Here is a 19,131-nt window from a genome sequence, read left to right on the forward strand (position 1 = left end):
TCACCCAACCTCGCTTTCCTTCCTCCCGTCCCACGGGGGAGGCAGTGACAGAGGCTGTGCCAAAGCTCCCTGTAACTTTTGGGTCTCGGTGCCTGGAGAGGAAAACGTCCAGGTCTTCAAGCACTTTGGGGGGCTTTCTTGAACCTTTCCTTTGCTGTGTTTTTCCATCTTTGGGGCTTTTTGCATTTTGGACAGAGAGCAGACCGAGGCGTGTGGCAGTGAGGCCGAGTGGAGTGCCCAAAGCTTTTTGTTTCGAGTTCCTCCTGCCTTCCTCTCACACCTGACGGTTTCAAAGATCCCTCGTTTTGGTCGGAATCACTGGTTTTTTTTTTTTCTGTAGGAGCTCATTGCATGTTGGAGGTAGGGGTAGATTTCATTTTCCTTCCACGGTGGGATTTTCAGCGAAGGAAGCCGCGCTGTACCCTTCACCCCGGGCTTCCCAGGACCGACGCTGACCCAACCCCCTTGTGCTCCGTTTCAGAGTTACGCGCAGCCAGGCCTCCAGTACATCCAGGGGCAGCAGATCTACACGGCTCACCCGCAGGGCGTCATTGTGCAGCCCCCGACCGCCGTCGCCACCATCGTAGCGGCCGGGCAGCCTCAGCCCATCCAGCAGGTACGGCTCCAGGAGGGACGGGGGGGGGTTCGTACACGGGGGCTCGGGCGTTGGGTGACCCCCAGGGTGCTGTGACAGCGGTGGCAGCGCTGAAGGAGCTCCCTTGCAGCACCGTGCTGGCACAGCGCGGGCTGCTCGCCTCCAGCGGGCTGGGGGCAGCTGGTGGGAGGGTTTTGGGGGCGTTGAGCCCAGTTCTGATCCTTCGGGGATCCCTCTTGGGCCAGCACACCCAGGAAGGCTCTGTATGGGCGGCACGAGGGCACCTGGGGGCAGTTTGGGCTGCTTTTGCTGCTGCAGCCCCTCCATCCGAAGTGATGGTCTGGTTTTTGTACCGTGTGCTGCTTTGGGGGATTTCAGAGCAGTGGTGGCAGCGTGGCTGTATCCAGAAGCTCGGGGTGCGAGCAAGTGGCTACAAGGGGCGTTTTGATGAACAGGCAGCGAAACATTGTGCTGTCACCTCTCGGGACAACACCTTTTTAGGTTTTACCTTGAACAAAGCCTTTGTCGGGGGGGACAGGGCTACTGTGCTCTGCCCTGTGGCACTGCTGCCCCTCTTTTTCCATCACTTCTTTGCTGTTTTTAGCCAGAGCTTGTGGTGAGCAATAACCTCCTGGACTTGCCTCCGCCGTCCCCTCCGAAACCCAAAACGATCGTCCTGCCGCCCAACTGGAAAACAGCCCGGGATCCCGAGGGGAAGATCTACTACTACCACGTCGTAACGAGGTAAGGGATAACGAGGGAAGGGATAACGAGGGGAGAGATGACGAGGGAAGCGTTGTGCTGCTTCGGGGCTGAGCTCGCTCAAGCGATGGAGCGGGTGGAAGAGAGCCGGCCGCGGTGGCACCGGGCAGCACACCACACGTGTCAGGCTCATCGGGATGATTACATTGATGCTTTGCAAACGACTTCCATGCAAACGATGCCTTCAGCCTCGTGTGTCTCGGAAACAGGGACAGGTTGGAGGCTTCCGAGCTCACCTGAGTCCTTCTGGAGTCACCACCCCGTGTGGCAGATGGGGCTGTGCTTCTGGACATGGTTGCACGGATCCTTTGCTACAGAGCATTTATTTCTTTTCAAATCTTCTGTTGTTCCCATCACTGGCTTAAAAACGTTCCTTTTGTTAGCTGCCCCATGCCACGTGCGCTGCTGGAATGGCATTTCGCTCCCGGCCCCGCTGAGAGCCTCGGGTACAGACCCTCAGTCAGCAGATAGAGGAGCCTTGTACGTCTCCAGCTCCCTAAAATACCCGTGTGGCTTCGGTGACGGTGCCAGGCAAATAACCCTGCTCTGCGGAGCCTTTTCAAGCCCTTGGGAGCTGTGCGGACGGAATGCCGTACGGACGCGAGGTCCCTGGCAGCCCGGGCGTGCTCGGGGAGAGCCGTGATTAGTGGTGTGCAGCATCAAAGGGAGGGTTTCTTCTCACCCTCGCTTTTTCCGTCTCCAAACCTCTGGGCTGTCCTGCAGCAAGAAATGCGGTTCTAGCTGAGCGCCGAGTGCTTTGCCCATACCTTTGTGCTCAGTTCTGCAAGGCACGATGTTTGGATGAGCACCTAAGAACTCCCCTTAAACTAGTATCATAGATCAATGTCCTGAATGTTACACTTCTGAATACGTTTTTTTCAATTTTTACTTAAACCTCAAGTGAGATCTGTGCGGGAATTCGCCTGTCTAAAGGGTTAAGCCCGAGTATTTCCCTGCAAGTCCTGACAGCGTCTTGGTGCAGTTACTGTTACGTGCAAGCATTTTCTCTGCATCAGCCTTCTCAGCCTCCTGCTTGCGCTCCTTCCTGCTCCCTTAAGCATCAAGAGCTGTGCCAGCAGCCCAACAGGAGCCCTTCCAAGCCCAGGAAATAAAAAAAAAAAGTGTTTGTGCTGAGCTGTGGTTTGGAAGCGGAGACGCAACTGAGCCTTACCTGTCGGTGAGGAATGCTGCCTTCGCCAACCCTCCGCAGTCACACCAGAAACCACTCGTGGGTCACAGAGGAACACGTGCGGGAAGATTTCTGTAAATCCTTCTCTTGTATGGCTTCAGACCGGGCAAGGCCAGGAGAGGGAAGGAGATCTTACTTGTCAGTGCGCTTTCTGATTTGAATATTTTGCTTTATTCAGCAGCCAAATGATAGTCGTCTGCCGTCACGTGTATTAAGTAGTGTCTGGAGAACTAAGCAGTGCGTTGAAGCACACGGGGCTGTTTGAAACAGGCAGACTTTGATGCCTCTCCACAGCATTTCCTAAAAAGTAAAAAGCCTTAAAGCAGGGCAGGGGTTCTGAACGCAGCTCAGAAACCCCAAGAAGCTCAGACGAGCGACTCGAAGCGGACCTCCACTTTTTTTATCCCGTGCAGAGGAGTACACGTCCCGGCTTCACGCAGGCGCAGTTCGGAGATGGAAAATAGTTGCTGTGTTAGGTCACCTCCGTACCTAAAAAGGGCTGCTGGAGATCTCCTCTCTTCTCATCCCTTTTGTTTAGTCTGCTTTTAAGTCAGCCCTCCTACCTGCTGGGAACCCGTGCGTGCCCTGCAGCACCACCCCGAAGTCTCGTAGTGGCAGCGATCTGTCCTGCTGTCTCTGGTTTCTCCTGGCCGCCTTCCTCCCCCGGTGTGCCTCTTGCTCCCTGGCGCCGTCCTCTCTTTGCTCCCGCATGCTGAGGGCTGCCCGCTCCCCTCTTGCAGATGTCCTCGGCTCCAGAATAGTAGCACACACACCTTTGCTGACTTTGTCCAGCCTGAGAATATTCATCCCAATTCTCTCCATCCATCCTGCGTGAGCATGGCCCATCACATCCCATCGTTGGCGTGACGGGTCGGAGCGAGCTGTGGTGCCTCCTTGCTGCTCACCCGAGCTGCTCCTGCTGAAGCGGTGCTAGCCCTGCCTGGTGAGCAGCCAGAGCGCCCTCAGCTCAGCTCCATGCTGGGACGAGATAAGTGCTCCTTAACCTCTCCTGAATTATGGGTGAGCTGCTCATCATCCATCCACCCATCTGTCCGTCCGTCCATCCACCCATTCGTCCACCCATCCATCCACCTATCCAGGTTCTTCGGGGGGCGGTGACAGCGCTCTCTTTGTTCTCCAGGCAAACCCAGTGGGACCCCCCGACGTGGGACAGCCCGGGGGATGACGCCAGCCTTGAACACGAAGCCGAAATGGACCTCGGGACTCCAACGTACGATGAAAACCCGATGAAGGTGAGCGTAGGGTCAGCGAGGGAAGCGCCGCCGGCATCGTCGCGATGTCCCCGTGGGCGATCCTGCGCCCCGTTCTGCGGAGAAAACTGCGGGGGGCTGCCTGGGGTCTCTGGGGGCTGCGAGGGTGAGAGAGGGGCAGCAGTGACCTGAGACGGGCTGGAATGGTTTTACTGCCCGTGGCCTTTTTTTGTGCTGTAGGACAAAAAGTCCTGGTTTTGTTTGCTGCCGGTCTTTCCCTGGTACGGCTCAGCTGACAAAGAGCAGAGCGCACAGGTTTTCGTGGCGCTCTCACCTCCTCCTGGGCTGTGCTGCCGAAGACCCTCGTGCTTCTTGGCAGCAGGCTCGGGGGAGCAGCCACATCCCGCCTTCACGTCTGCGCCTCGTGGGGCTGCTGGGCGCATCTCCCCGAGCACCTGGGCAGGAGGAGGTTTGCCTGCGCCTCCTCGGGGGGGGCGCAGGTCCCGTCCCCGGCTCCCATCTCCCAGCAGCTGCCAAACCGTGCCGTGGGCGTGCGGTGTTTGGGTGGCACCCAGCTGCCCCGGCCTGGCACCGCGGGGCAGGCTCTTTGCAAGCACCTCCCCGCACGTGCTGTCGCTTTCGGAGCTGGTTTTTAAGCCCCTAGGAGATATTCCGTGGGCACGGAACTGGGGCTTGTTACAGGTAGGCAGCGAAATGCCGCCAGCACACAGCGGGTTCAGCAAAATGCAAGCGGTCAGGCTTTCTCCGTGACCTCCAGAGCTTGCCCAAAGCCAAGGCTTTGCAGCTGTTAACTCTTCTCCTGCTTCCACCTTCGAGGGCAGCGGGGAAGAGAGGAGAGCCATGGAAAGCACAGTTTTATCGGGCTGTGACTCCGGGAGCAATCCCGCACCTCTCCAGCCGTGCCGTTTTGCACCAGCCTTTACGCTCTTGGCAGGACGGTGATGCCCAGACCTGGGACTGGTTTTGTGGTGGATACCGGAGGCGACGTCTCCCTGCTCTGCTGCGGTCCCGTCTGCTGCCAGGCTCCCGAGGGTTAATGCAATCCCTGCAACGCCTCCGAGCGCTTGAGCTGGGATTCCTGGAGAGCCGACTTAAGCGACATTATTTGCAAATATTTATCTGCCCGTAAAACAGTTAATTAGAGAATGAACTAAGACCTGGCGCACGGCTGCTCCGCCGCTGAGTGTTTACTTCTGCGGCTCTGCGGAGGAATCCTGAGCCCTGTAATGATTTTTGTCCCGGGTCTGCCTCTCGCACCCCGCTGCCGTTCGGGGAACCTCGGGACCTCGCCGGGGTGTAACGGAGCCGACGGTCACGTCCCCGAGGGGGTGAGCCCACACACGCGTGCCTTGCTGGGTTTTTTAGGTGCTCTCGGGGAACGCGTTCGAGAGCGTGAGTTGGCAGCGCGGCTGCGTGCTGCGGTGCCGTGGCTGTGCTTAGCGTGAAAATTTCAGCTCGGGGAGCTGTATGGGCGCTCCAGATGGCTCAGGCTGCGAGAGCAAGCTGGGCTCTTCGAGGGAGAAATCCCCCCGGGCTTGTGCGTGGCAGCGGGGTACAGACTTCCAGGGTCTCAGCGGTGCCAGCCCGACGGCTCCTTCGGGGTAACGCCCTCCGCTCGTCGCACGAGGAGCTTTTTAGGTTGTATTTAAGCTCGGATGAGCTGGTCGGGTTTACCCCGGCGGCTGCACGGACGGCTCGGGCTCCTCTCTGGGAGGTGTTGCCCTCGTGGCCGCGCGAAGGGGAGGAAAACCGTGAGCCTGGTGTCTCCAGCTGGCTGGGGAGCGAGATCCCTGCCTTCAGGTGCGCAACTTGGCCGAAGCCGCCCGTACCTCGCTCCTAAATGAACACCAGACACGCAGTTTTGGCTGACCTTAGGCTACGTCTTGCCGTACGGCGATGTGTTTGTGCTCACTCGACAGCTTTAACTCTTTTTCTTCCCGGGCTGCGCCGTCTCTGGGCTTTGGGGTTTCGGTCGTGGCAGCAGCGCCGGATCCCCGCGCGTTCGGCCCCAACGCTGCTGGCGGTACGGCGCCTCCACAGAGACGCTTTTCTCAGCTTCCGCCCCGTGTGCTGAAGCTGCAGCCTCATTCCTCGCATTTCTTTCCTCCTTCTCCCCACCCCGCACCTTTTCCGGGGTCAAACCTCCAGCCTGGAGGGCCGGCAGCTGCCGCTGCTATTCGGGGCTTCCCCGGCGGCGAGGCACCGCTCGCGCCGCGCGACCGGCGGAGACTCGCGCTGGGAGTATTTAATTTCCTCGGGAGCGTGCGCAGCACGCCTCTCAGCACCACCTGTTCGCTCCTTCACACCTGCTTTTGCCTCCTGGAGCGCACGGAGAGGCCGGCAGCGTTGGAGCATCTCCTGGCGGCATCTCCCCACGCCCTGCGTGGCGGGAGGGCACCGGTGCAGGCTTCTCCTCCTGATTTCTCTGGATTTCCCCAGCCTCTGCTCCCCTCGCTGCCCTCTCCTGCTCCCCTTCCTCCCCGACCCCAGCCCGCCTTTCCCTCCGTAGCATCGTTGCCATCCCCTCCAGCCCCGCTCTGCTTCGGAGGGATGCTCCTGGCAGGCTCGGGGTTGTGAGTGCCACCAAAGCTGTGCTCGTGTCCCTTCCTTCTTGTCCCGTGTTGCCATTTCCTTGGCGGGCGGCGCAGCCTCGGGCTGCGGCAGCGCTTTGCAGGGACTCGGAGGAAGGAGCCGTGGTCGAACCAGGGCAGGCTGAAGCCTTGCGAAGACCTTTGGGTGATGGTAACCGCGGATCTGCCTCATCGCACGCCCGTGCTGCTGTATTTCCGTCCTAACCGTGGCTCTCCAAGCAGAAAGATTTTTAATAAGGCATTTTTTTGTTAGAATAAAGGTTAATCTCAGCGCAGGGACGGACCATCACCTTTCCGCAAGGAGCAGCTAAGGAAATATTTCTCCTCTTCCCTCGCCCCACCCTCAGGCACCGATCTCCCCTCGCTCCGGGTCGAGGTGCGCGGGCACGGAGGCGGCAGCGTGGCGAGGCTGCCGGTCGTTACACCCCCAGCGCCGGTCCGGGCGGCCCGCGCGGGGTTTAGGAGCGGCACGGTCGCATTGTTTGCTTCAAACGGAAGAGAAAGCCCCGGGAGGCGTTTGGGGTTGTGTGCCACCCCGGGACCCCAAGCAGAGCCCCCGCGGCACCGCAGGCGAGAGGCGAGCAGCATGGGCGGCAGCAGGGTTTCGGTGCAGGAGCCGCTCGGGGCTCCCCCATCCCTCGGGCTTCTCGCTCCGACTGGCTCTGGCTGCGGCACCGGGGCGTTTTTCAGCCCTCACGGGGGTTTTCCTCCCACCCCCGCCTTTCTTCTTCGTTTCTACTCAAGCTTGAGGTCGGCTTCGCCTCCCCGCCCCGCTCCCCTCTCCGCCAGGCGCGGGGAATAACCGCGGTCGTCCCCTCGCCGCGTGCCCGCCACCCGTGCGTGTCTTGGAGGGCAGCGATGGGGCCCAGGGAGCTCCAGGAGCCTTCGGTCCCAGGTCTGGATGCAGCAGCGGCGCCCAGTTCCGCTCCCGAACGCGCCTCGCTTCGCTGCTGGCAGCGCCGCCGCCTCCCGCTGCGCCCCGCGGCGGCTCCAGGAGCTCCTCGCGTCCTCCACCGGGCAACCACCGCAGCGACCTCTGCACCTTCGCCAGGGGCTCGCGTGGCCCTGCTGAGTTTCAGAAGGCTCCTCGGATGCCTGCGCAGCCCCTTTGAGGGCCACGTCCCCGCTCTGGCTTCTCCCGGCCCTCGGCACCGCCGCGGCCATGAGCGACGCGCGCGGGGAGCGCTCCGGCAAGGCGGCGGGCCGGCTCCCTCCGTCAGTTTTTCCGTGGGAAAGGAAACGAATCCCGCCCCCGACAGTCGGAAAAAAACGCTGACATTGGGAATTTTGCATCAAAGTGGGGAGGGAACAGAGGGGTTTGCGTTCTTCGGGAACCCATCATCCGGCGGCGCTGCTCGGGCAGGCCAATTAGCGCCTGTAATTTGTAACATCCTCTGACCCCCCCCCCCCCGGAGGACCAAACGAAAATCCCGCTGTTGCACAACTGACCCGTGCAGGCAGGAGCTCCTTCCCCGTGCCGTCCCCGCAGGAGCCGGCGGGCGCAGGCGCGGGCGCGTTGGTGCTGGGCTGTGGCGCTCGCCGACCCCGGGCACGCGTGGGAGCCGGGGGAAGTCAGCGGGGTCGCGCTTCGCCGCTTGGTTTCGTGCTCTTTTTTTTTTTTTTTTATTGGGGTGCTCTCTCCCGGCCGGCCGCGGCTGCTGCAGAGGCAGAGCCGGCCCCAGCCCTTGCCGGGCGCTCCCCGCCTCGCACCAGGGAGCTCCGGCTGACCTCGAACGTGTCCCCGCGGCGGAGGGAGCAGGCGTGGGTTGACGCCGCTCGCTTCCAGCGATGGCCGGAGCCCGGGATCCGCACCCAGGGCGCGGGGCGAAGGAGAGGCGAGGCCGGATCGGGGCTTCCCGATCCGCTGGCCCTGCGTGGGCCCAGAGCTTCCTCCCCCCCGAGGCCGCCGGAGGAGCGAGCGCGTGTTGGCGGGGGGCGCCGCCGCCTGTGCTGCCTTCCGTCCCCTGCTGCCGCAGACGAAAGGGGAGAGGGCGAGGCGTGGCGGCGCTTTGCCTGCGCCTCTCCTCTTCTTTTAGGGGGCCGGGCGGCCTCGCCTGGTCCCGAGCACGCTTCGGAGCCTTGGTCCAGCTGCCAAAAACGCGGCTCCACCTCCCCGCGCCCGGGCAGCTCGCCGCAGGTGCCCCCAGCTCTTGCCCCTCGCCCGGCTCCGCTTCCCGAAACGCCCCCCCCGGTCACCGGCTGCGCCCTGCCTGGGTGATTTTTTTTTAGGCTGTTTCTGCTCGTGTCCTCCCCCCCCCTGCCGAGGGAAGTGCCGGGGCTGCCGCTCGCGGCTTGGTTTTCTGGCTTCCATCACGCGCTCCCTGCGTGCGGGGTGCCTGCGTCGGGGCTTTCCCGTGCCGTGCCGTGCCGTGCCGTGCCGGGGGAGGCTGCTCTGGAAGTCGTCTGCGACCTCCCTGCGTGTCTGCTGCTGGCTGCGCTGGGATGATTTAAAGAAAAAAAAAAAAACAACAAAAAAACCCTCTCTCTAGGCTGATGTAACAGTTGCTCAGACTCGGGCCGTGTGCGGGGCTCGAGGGCCTGATGGCACCACCTCCATTTCTGCACTGTGTGTCCCCGCGGAGGGAGGCCGGAGCCGTGCCGTGGGCGCCGGGCACCGGGGAGCGTTTCCCTCGTGGCCTGTGCCAGTCTCGCCCGTGCTGGCAAATCCTCGAGCTCTGCCTCGGGGCACTTCGCTTTTCTATCAGAAACTCGTGGCCAGGAAGGTTTGGGGTCCTGCAGCCTTTGCCTGAAGCCTCCCCCCCCCCGCGGAGCCCGGGAGCTCCTCGCCGCCGCGGAGCCGGGCCGAGGGCGCTCGGCTTTGGCTCTGCGGGGCGGCAGCCGGGTCCTGTTGTAATGCGCACCCGGAGCCCTCGGGGGAGCGGCGCTGCCCCGGCTGCTCCCTGCTGCCCGCCCCGAAATCCCTCAGATAGCCAGCTGTGCTTCCAGAATAGCCTGGGTGAGAGGGAGACCCTCCAGGAACCGGCGGGGCGGGGAGGAGGAGAGGCCGGGCTCTGCAAAACGCACGTAAGCGTTTTGGGGCTACGGCGCGCGTTTTGGGGAGGGCGCCGTCAGCGGGGGCCGTGGGGGCGTCTCCCTCCCATCCTCCAGGAGCTGCGGGCTCCTCGCCAAGCCCTGCAGGACTCGGCGAGACCCTCGCCCGCCCAGGGGGCTCGCAGATAAACCTTGCCCGAAAGCAAAGCCGGGATCCTCTCCCCGCTCCCCCCAGCTGCCATCCCCAACGAAATCTCGTTTTGCACTCGGGGGGTCCGGAAGCGACCCCGGTGTGTGACCGCCCCGTTCCCGTAGGGCTCTTTGCCAGCTCCGGGTCCCTCCTGTCTTCATGGGGACGAATGCTCAGCACCCCTGGAGCCGCATCCTGCTGCTGCAGACCCCTTCCAAGAGGCTGAGCCAACTCTGAGCAGCCGAGAGTGGGACACGGGGACACGGGGACGCGCCACGAGCCGTGCCGTCGGCGCGGGGCCGGGCGCTGCCGCGCTCCCCGGTGCCTCCCGTGCCCTCGGTGCCGAGCGGGGAGCCGGCGCGAAGGCATCTGCTCCCCATTAGCGGCCGTTTGATGTAGGTACCCGGGATGAGGGAGGGGAGAGGGCTTTGATGTGCGGCCAGCGGAGCCGGCCCAGCGCTAATTCACTTCGCTGGGGAGAGCTCCCGGCCGTAAAAGCGCCCCCGGCAGCGTTTTATTGAAGCCCCCGCCCCGCGCTGGTTTTACTGCGGGACTTTTCGGCTCCGCTCCCCAGCCCCGAAGGCCTGCTTCCTGCGAGCTGACGCGCGTTCTTCGGGCGCTTCCTCGGGATGAAGTGTCTCCTGCTTTTTTTTTTTCAGTCCTAAACGCTTAAAAAAAAACCCCAAAAAAACATCTTGCAATTACGCAAGCAGTGGGCAGACCTCCCCCAGCGCCGCTGCTGCCCCTCGGCAGCCCTTCCCCTCTCCGCGTCTCGCTCTCTCCGAGTCGGAGCAGCACAAAAAGCTCCCGAGCTGCTCCCGGGAAAGCGCGGAGCTGTGCAGGAGGAGAAGTCGCTCCCCCATAGCTCAGCCTCTGAGGAAATCCCGTGGCTGTAGGGCGAGCCCCTCGGGCTGTGTTTGCGGGGTGGGTGTCGCTCGGTGGCGGCACGATCCGGGCGCCGCAGGGATGCTGGGGTCGGGGGGCACCAGGTTCGTGCCCCGCTCCGTGAAACAGGCAGGGAATTAAAGCCGGGAGCTGGCGCCTTCGCCCTGGGGGCTTGGTGCTCGCGCAGCGCTCGAAGGAACGGCCAGAAATTCCTCCGGAGTCCCCTGCCGCCCGCCGTGGCTGCGCGGAGCATCGCCGTGAATGCCCTTCGCCAGCCTGCTGCTGCTTTCGGGCGCTTCCCAAGAGCTCCCTGCGTGGCTGGCGCCCGGTGCGACGCACCGCTCCGTCCGTCTGTCCCTCCGTCCGTCCGTCCGTGTGGCCCTGCTGTGGTTCGAGGGGGCGGGCGGCCGGCCGGAGGGCAGAGGGAGCAGCGCCAGGGACTGAGGGCAGAGCTCGACGCTCGAGCTCGGCACGGGGCCGCGCGGGGCCAGCCCGGGAGGAACCCCCTCCGCCCCGCCACGGCTCCGGCTCGCCCGTGCCGGGCTTGGCCGGGGCAGCCGCTGGGATTTGGCGGGGCAGGATGGTGCCGCCGTGCCGGCAAGGCAGGGAGGAGGAGGAGGAGGAGGCTTCCGCCAGCGTTCCTGGGATGGCCGAGCGCCGCAGCCGAGCGCCTGGCTTTGATTACGGCGCCGAAGGAAGGCGAGCGTTGCTCAAAGCGGCCCCGGGGTGAAGCGGGACGGGGCGCAGCACGGTCGCAGGCGGTGTCACCCCGGCGGCTGCCCGTGCCGGGGGCTCTTGGGGTGCCGGCTCCGGCCGTGCCCCGGCTTCGTGCCACCGTTCGCCCAGCATGCCGGGCATGGGGGGGCTGCGCTCCGGCACGGCTGGGATGGAGAGGGGCTGCTGCAGACAACCAAACGCTTTCCGCCCGGCAGCATGAAGCGCCACGGAGCCAACGATTAGGAGATGGTCGCCGATTCGTGTTCCTGTAATTGTGCCTTCACATGCACGAAATAAATGTGGGGGGGGGTGGTGGTGGTGAACCCTCCGGATTCCTCCCCCCTCGCCTCCAGCTAAACATATTTCAGGCTAATAACGGAGACCGCAGAGCTCAACCCCTCCTTCCCCGGGCCAGCCTCGTCTCCCAGAACCAGCCCTCGCCGTGCGGCCATTTCCCAGAGCAAACAATAGGGGCGAGTCGGCCTGGCGCGGCCCCGCTCCTCCCGCGGCGCTGGGGGCGGATTCGGGGAGGCGGGCGGCGCGGCCGTGCCCCTCCGGTGGTGGTGGGGTGGGGATTTGTCCTTGGGCGCGTGGGTTTGGCTCCGGGGAAGGCTTAAGGGATGCCGGGGACGTGGGCGGGTGGGATGGGTGCCTGCGGCTCCGTGGGTGCAGGCTTCGTGGCGAAGCCCCCCCGGGTTTTGGTAACGCGGCGTGCTGCTGAACTCGCGCTTTTTTGGCTGCCCTGTTGGCGTTGGAGCTCATCCCAACCCCAAAAACAAGGTCAGGGGAAGCGCAGCCCCCCCGGTGGGTAAGCTGGGAGCGCGGCGGTGCCGTCACGGCCTTCCCTGCTCGGGGGGGAGGCGAGGTGGCCGGGCGTGGGCTGTGCCGCGCCGTCAGCTGGCTGCCGCCCGCCCGCGCGCGCCTGCGTCTGGAGCCGGCCCAGCGAAGCTTCGTTAATTATTTTAATTTTTCTGCTATCGTTTTTAATCTCCCTTTCCCCTCCCCATTCCAGTCTTCCAAGAAGCCCAAGACAGCCGAGGCAGACACGTCGAGCGAGCTGGCTAAGAAGAGCAAGGAAGTCTTCAGGAAAGAGGTGCGTGTCCCCAGGGCCCCCGGGGGTTGTCACCGCTGCGAGCGGGCGCCGTGCCGCCGAGGGGCAGCGGCACGGGGCCGCGGCGTGGGCTGATTCGGGGCATCCCAGCACCGAAATGCCCGCGGTGGCACCCGGCCTGACGCCGCGGGATGGGGAGCAGGGCGGAGGGCCGGCGCTGATCCGTCTCTCGCCGCCCGCAGATGTCCCAGTTCATCGTGCAGTGCCTGAACCCCTACCGCAAGCCCGACTGCAAGGTCGGCCGGATAACCACGACGGAGGACTTCAAGCACCTGGCACGCAAGGTAACGCGGCTCGGGGCCTGCCGCCAGCCCTCCCCGTTCCGGAGGGTCGTTTGGGACGAGGGAGGGAAGGGAAAACGGGGCTGTTCGTCCAGGGGGGAGCTTTAAGAAAGGCGCCGGGGAGGGCAGCGCGCGAGGCGCTGGTGCGCGCGGTGCCGCCGGCCGCTCCTTGACCCGCCTCTCCTCCGCAGCTGACGCACGGCGTCATGAACAAGGAGCTGAAGTACTGCAAGAACCCGGAGGACCTGGAGTGCAACGAGAATGTGAAACACAAAACGAAGGAGTACATTAAGAAGTACATGCAGAAATTCGGGGCCATTTACAAACCCAAAGAGGACACGGACTTGGAGTAAACCACCACCAACCCCTCCGGGGCCGCCGAGCCCCGGAGGCCGTCGGATTCCCCCCCCCCCCCACTCCCGATTCGACACCGACCTGTGAATTTCTGCAGAAGCAGGGCTGTCCCCACGGCCCCCCCCGAGGAAGAGCGGGGTGGGAGCGCTCTTCCCAGCCCGCCCCCCCCCCCCCCGCCTCCTCTCCCCAGGCTGACCCGGGCGCCCACCCCGGCGGTGCTGTTCGGCGCGCTCCCCGCGCGCATCTTGTGTCACCAAGACCTGTATTATATTTTAACGTATCTGTGAATATATTGATAATTTTTTTGTTTCGTTTTTATTTTATTTTTTTTTTTCGCTTTTAGCCCAACACGTGCTGATATCACGGGAACACTTTGTAAGGATAGTTTCGGGTTTTTTTTTTTTGTTTGTTTGTTTGTTTCCTCGTTTTTGTTCTGCAAGGTTTAATCTGTTCTCATGTAAATATTCAGGAACAGGCTGCCCCTGGATTTCTGGCAGGCCTCGTGCTATGTTGATAAGATTGATTTTACTGCTTAAATCATTTTACTTTATTCAATTTTTACTGAACTTTTTATGTAAAAAAAATTTAAAAAAAATAAAATAAGATGAAATCAACACCGTACCTGGCCTGGAAAAGGTGGCTGGGTGTCGCAGGAGGCGGCGAAGGGTGGCGGTGGCTCCTCTGAGGGGACCTGCTGGTGGCACCGCAGGGGACACGGTGGCCCTCCTCAGCAGCCCTTACCCGTTTGGGGACGGGGACCCCCCCCCCCCCCATCACCCTTTTTGCACCCCTGTGAGCCCCAAAACGCAGGGGCAGCAGCGGGGGTGGAGGGGTTTTGGTGTCCTGGAGCAGCTTGGGGTGACCCAGGGGCGCCCTGGGGCTAGAAGTGCTCCTGGCATTTGGCCTCCCTGGTGCTGCTGAGCCTGGGGGCCGTGGGGTCGGCCCCAGAGGGTCCCCGTGTGCTCCTCGCCCCACAGACCCCACAGGGTGCTGGGGCAGCCACCTCCTGGCCCCTCGTGTACCCCCCCAGGGCCCCAAGGGCAGGGGGACACGCACGGGAGCGGGGGGACACGGGGATGGAGGGGACACGGGGACGGAGGGGACACGGGGATGGAGGGGACACGGGGACGGAGGGGACGCATCCCGGCGACAAAACGAGTGACACCAAGGCACGTCTGGCTGTTTAATGCACACCCCCCCCCCCAGAAATACAAAAAAAGGCACTCCCCACCCCCACCCGACACTCCTAAAAAAGTACAAAAACGGCTTAAAAAAGAATACACGGCACGATAAAGCTGCTGGCGGCCGGGGGCTCGCCCGTCCCCGCGGGGCCGCGGGCAGCGTCCCCGGGCTCTCGGCGCCCCCGAATCCTCGCGGTGTCCCCAAATGGCTTTCGGGGGGGGCGGGCGCTCACACCACGGAGCTGGCGTCCCCCGGCCCCGCCAGGCGCTCGGCCACGTCCTGGCGTCCCACGGCGGCCAGGGCCAGGCAGAGGGCTTCCAGCGTGGCCCCTTCGGTGGCCGCCCAGGCGGCGAGCAGGGTGCGGGCGGGCGCCTGGCCGCGGGCGAAGGCGCCGATGGCTTCGTCCCCGTAGCCCAGGCGGGCGGCCAGGCTGCGCCAGTCGCCGCCGGGACCCCCGCTCTCCAGCAGCCGCTCCACCTCCTCCTGCCGCTGCGGCGGCACCGCGCCGTAGGGACGCCCCTCGGGACGGGGTGCTGGGGTTGGGGGGGGGGCGGGGGTCAGCATCGGCACCCCGAAAAGCAGCGTGTGTCGTCGTCCCCCCCCCCCAACCCCAGCGTTTCTGCTCCTACGGCATCTCCTGGACCCGGGCGTGGGTGCTCCCCGACCACATCTGGGTGCTGTCCCCTGCAAGGATCGCCCTCAGCCCACCAGGGTGCTCCCCAGGAGGACGGGTGTCCCCAAATCCCACCCGAGTGCTCCCCAGGGGGCTCCCCAACCCTATCTGGGTGCTCCTCAAGGCACGGGTGCCGCGCCAGGGTGATGCTCCCCAAGTTTGGGTGCTCTCCGGCTCCAGGGGCTGCACCCTGACCCCACCTGCGTGCTCCTAACGCTGCGCCCCAACCCCACCTGGGGTGGTCCCCGGATCACGGGCGCTCCCCAGCCCCATCCGGGTGCACCCCGACCCCTCCGCGGGACCCCACAACCCCTTCCAGGTGCCTCCAGGGTTTGGGTGCTCCCCAACCCCACCCCGGGATGGCCAAAGCGACATCGGGGGACAACTACACCCCACTGCCGCCCCCAGGGCGGGTGTCCCCAAGGCCGGGGGGGGGGGAGGGGGGAGGACGCTGCTCACCCTTGCCGAGCTGGTGGGGCTCCTGCAGGCTGTGGGTGTCCAGGAAGACGCCGCTGTCGCTGTGCAGCTTCTCGCCCTCGGGCGCCGTCCCCAGCTCCCCGGCGCGCGCCTTGGCCAGCTGCTGCTTCTGCCTGCACGTGTGCCAGCTGCACGGGCGTCACCCGGCGCCCCCGCCTGCTCCCCCCCCTGCACAAACCCCCCCCCAAGGCCCCAAACCTTACCACTTGAAGGCCACGTAGGCGAGGAGCCCCACCACCACGGCGGCCAGGATGGAGCAGTAGACGGGGATGATGTCCTTGCCCGTGTCCTCGGGGGGCGGCAGCATGAACTCGGAGGAGGCGGCCGAGGCGGTGGGGGCCGCGCTGCCCCCCGGCACCGGCTGCCGCTGACGGGGCTCCTTCTGGGGGTCCCCCTCCGCCCGCTTTAGGATCTGCAGGTCCTTCTCTGCAGGGATAAAGCCCAGCCCCCCCCCCCCCAGCCCCAGATTAGGGGAGTCCCAATGATCCGACCCCCTCCCACCCAGCTCTGCTGCCTCAGTTTCCCCTGGGAACGGGGCAGGTCGGGCTGGGGGGTACCCAAACCGGCACCCACGGATGGTCCACGCTGTTTTGGGGTGGGAGGAAACCGCAGCCAGCTCTGGAAGGGGGAACGGAACAGAGAGGGGCCCCCCCCCTACCCCGGCCCCACCAGGCCCCCCCCATCCCCTCCTGGCCACATCAAAGCCCCCGTGCTGGTGCTGCCGGGAGCATCTGCTCCGCGCGCGGGGCCGCGATGACAGCCGCGGGGCGGCAGCTGCCGGGTGACGGTGGCCCCCGGGAGGGGGGGGGCGAGCATGGCTCTGGGGGGGGGCTCAGAGGGGGCTCGGTGCCTCGGTGCCACCCCCCCACAAACTCACATGAGCCCCAGGAGCGTGTGGGGCTTTGGGGTACCCCCCCCCACCCCCCCAGGTGGCGTTTTTCTCCACCGCGCGTCCCCGTCCCGGCGCGCAGAGCAGGGCACGCGCGCCCTGGGGCTACAGATGGGTAAACTGAGGCACCGGGGAACTCGGCCACGTATCTGGGGGCGCTCACCCATGCAGAGCGTGTTGGAGAGGCGGCTGCAGGCGCGGATCATCACCTCGCCGGGCCCGCAGGCGGGCTGGCAGGGCAGGCAGGGCGCCTCGGCGCTGCGCTCCTCTGAGTAGAAGCCCTGGGGACAGGGCCGGCACTCGGCGTCCTGCGTGGGGACGCAGGGCCGGACGGCGCCGTAGCCCTCGCGGCACAGCTGGCAGGGCTGGCACGGCCTCCCCGGGCCCGTCCCGTTGCCGGCGGGGGGCCGGTAATGGCCGCGGGCGCAGCGGCCGGCGCAGAGGGCGTCGCGGGCGGCCGTGCAGGGCTGGGCGAGGGGCTGCGACGGGGCGCAGGGGGTGCAGGGCCGGCACGGCTCCACCGCGCTGCTCACCGCCGAGAAGGTCCGGTCTGAGACAGAGGGGGGCGAGGGGGCTGAGCGGGGCTCGTGGGGGGGGGACGGGGACGGGGCTGGGGACTGGGACGGGGACGGGAACTGATACGGGGTTGGGGAGAGGGATGGGGATAGGGACGGGGATGGGGATGGGGGGGGCACGGGGACAAGGATGGGGACGGGAATGGGGACAGGGATGGGGAAAGGGACAGGCACGGGGATGGGGACTGGGATGGGAACTGATATGGGGTTGGGGATGGGGACATGGATGGGGACCGGGACAGGGACGATGGAGATGGGGACAGGGACATGGATGGGGATGGGGGGCACGGGGACAAGGATGGGGATGGGAATGGGGACAGGGATGGGGATGGGAATGGGGACAGGCATGGGGATGGGGACTGGGATGGGAACTGATATGGGGCTGGGGATGGGGACATGGATGGGGACGGGGACGATGGGGACGATAGGAACAGGGACTGGGATGGGGACATGGATGGGGACGGGGACGATGGGGACGGGAATGGGGATGGGGACGGGGATGGGGACGGGGACGATGGGGACAGGGACTGGGATGGGGACAGGGATGGGGACAGGGACGATGGGGACAGGGACTGGGATGGGGACAGGGATGGGGACAGGGGCGATGGGGACAGGGGCGATGGGGACGGGGGCGATGGGGACGGGCACTCACTCTCGGCGCAGGGCTCGCACTGGGTGTTGGCGCGGCCGCAGGGCACGGCCACCCCAAAGCCGGGGGGGCAGGAGGCGCAGCACTCCCCGTCCTCCGTGTATGTCCCGCTCGGGCACTGCTGGCTGCGTGCCGGCACCTGCGGGGAGAAGGGTTATTTTTTTTGGGGGGTGGGCCAAAAAATCTGGGTGCCCCCCCCAACTCCCTCCGTGCCTCAGTTTCCCCCTTAACCCCGCCCCGCGTTCAGGGACGGATCCTGCACCGCGGAGCCCCAAAACTCATTCCGAGCCCCCCCCCCTTCCCCCCCCACCCCAAAAAAAAATTTTTGGGGTGCTCACAGGGCGATGCCCCAGCCCCAGCCCCCCCCCCCCCCAGGAACAAAGGCGCCGATTGAGGCCCCCGGGGCCCCCCCCCCGCGCCGCGTCCCGCGTGGGTCCCGGCGGGCGGGGGCTGGGGGGGGGCGGTCCCGAGGGGCCCCCCCGGGTCCCAGCTTGCGGCCAGATGGGGACGGGGCGGGGGGGGGGGAAGGGGGGCGGCCGCTCCCACGGGGGGAGGGGGGGGAAAAAAGGGGGAGAGGGGAAGGGAAAGGGGGGGGGAGGAAGGGAAAGGGGGGGGAGGAAGGGAAAAGGGGGGGGGAGGAAGGGAAAAGGGGGGGGGAGGAAGGGGAAAGGGGGGGGAGGAAGGGAAAAGGGGGGGGAGGAAGGGAAAAGGGGGGGGAGGAAGGGAAAAGGGGGGGGAGGAAGGGAAAAGGGGGGGGAGGAAGGGGAAAGGGGGGGGGAGGAAGGGAAAAGGGGGGGGAGGAAGGGGAAAGGGGGGGGAGGAAGGGAAAAGGGGGGGGGAGGAAGGGAAAGGGGGGGGGAGGAAGGGAAAAGGGGGGGGGAGGAAGGGAAAAGGGGGGGGGAGGAAGGGAAAAGGGGGGGGGAGGAAGGGAAAAGGGGGGGGAGGAAGGGAAAAGGGGGGGGAGGAAGGGAAAAGGGGGGGGAGGAAGGGAAAAGGGGGGGGAGGAAGGGAAAAGGGGGGGGGAGGAAGGGAAAAGGGGGGGGGAGGAAAAAGTGGAAGGGGGGGGGAGGAAAAAGGGGGAAAAGGGAAGGGAAAAGGGAAGGGGGGAGGGAAGGAACGAGACGAAACCCACCCAGCCCCGGCCCCCCCCGGCCGCCCCCCCCGGACCTGCGGCGGGCAGAGCTGCAGCGCCAGCAGGAGGCAGAGCGGGGCCCGGCCCCGCCGCATCGCGGCCACGGGAACGGGGCCGAGCGGGGCCGAGCCGCGCCCCCCGCGGCCGCTGCTGAGCGGGGAGCGCCCGGAGCCGTCCCCGGGCACGGCTCGGCCCGGCTCGGCTCGGCTCGGCTCAGCCCAGCCCGGCTCGGCTCGGCTCGTCCCGGCTCGTCCCGGCTCGGCTCGGTTCGGCCCGGCTCGGTTGGGCTGGGCTCGCTGCGGCTCCCCTAGCCCGGTCCGGCTCGGCTCGGCTCAGCCCGGCTCGGCTCGGCTCGGCTCGGCTCGGCGCGGCCCCGCAGGGAGGGGCGAGGCGCCACGCCATTGGCTGCCGAGGGAGGGGCGGGGCTGGGGGCGTGGCCTCGCCCGGCACGGCTCGGCACGGCTCGGCCCGGCTCGGGGCACGGGGGGCTTGGGACGGGTCGGGGGTCCCCAGCCCGGCTCGGTTCGGAGCGGGCAGGGCCCGGCCGGGCCCTCTTGGGTTTGGCCCGGTTCGGACCCGATCGCTTTGGCCCGGGTGGGACCCGGTGGGGTCAGCCCTCCCCCCCCCTTTTTCTCGTGTAGGGGGCGGTACGGGTG

The 19,131-nt window shown here is 65.7% G+C and overlaps 2 protein-coding genes across 5 annotated transcripts in view; one reads left to right on the plus strand and one right to left on the minus strand.

The window, feature by feature from the left end:
- SETD2 (SET domain containing 2, histone lysine methyltransferase) overlaps positions 1-13,512 on the plus strand; it is a 63,905-nt gene extending 50,393 nt beyond the window's left edge. For 2 of the 3 annotated variants that reach the window (XM_080583658.1, XM_080583657.1), the window contains 6 exons: positions 482-616; positions 1,200-1,339; positions 3,688-3,799; positions 12,165-12,245; positions 12,446-12,547; positions 12,736-13,512. In XM_080583658.1, the coding sequence (XP_080439784.1) occupies positions 482-616; positions 1,200-1,339; positions 3,688-3,799; positions 12,165-12,245; positions 12,446-12,547; positions 12,736-12,897 (732 nt within the window). In that variant the 3' untranslated portion in view covers positions 12,898-13,512. Of the gene's footprint in view, positions 1-481; positions 617-1,199; positions 1,340-3,687; positions 3,800-12,164; positions 12,246-12,445; positions 12,548-12,735 lie in introns of those variants that run through there. The other variant, XR_013947902.1, reaches the window with a different exon arrangement.
- Positions 13,254-18,855, minus strand: LOC308191343 (tumor necrosis factor receptor superfamily member 16-like). Of its 2 annotated transcripts, none has more exons than XM_080583674.1 (6): positions 18,511-18,855; positions 17,347-17,482; positions 16,283-16,669; positions 15,434-15,656; positions 15,213-15,343; positions 13,254-14,613 (listed from the first exon to the last, which is right to left on the minus strand). In XM_080583674.1, the coding sequence occupies exons 1-6, from the start codon at positions 18,568-18,570 to the stop codon at positions 14,309-14,311; spliced, it is 1,242 nt and encodes a 413-aa protein (XP_080439800.1). In that variant the 5' UTR covers positions 18,571-18,855; the 3' UTR covers positions 13,254-14,308. The 2 variants fall into 2 exon arrangements, with proteins under 2 accessions (XP_080439800.1, XP_080439799.1); XM_080583673.1 differs by having other exon boundaries at positions 15,213-15,358; positions 18,511-18,853.
- Between the last annotated feature and the right edge of the window lie 276 nt (positions 18,856-19,131).

This window comes from Anser brachyrhynchus (genome assembly GCF_964034855.1).
Source record: "Anser brachyrhynchus genome assembly, chromosome: 2".
Lineage (NCBI taxonomy): Eukaryota > Metazoa > Chordata > Aves > Anseriformes > Anatidae > Anser > Anser brachyrhynchus.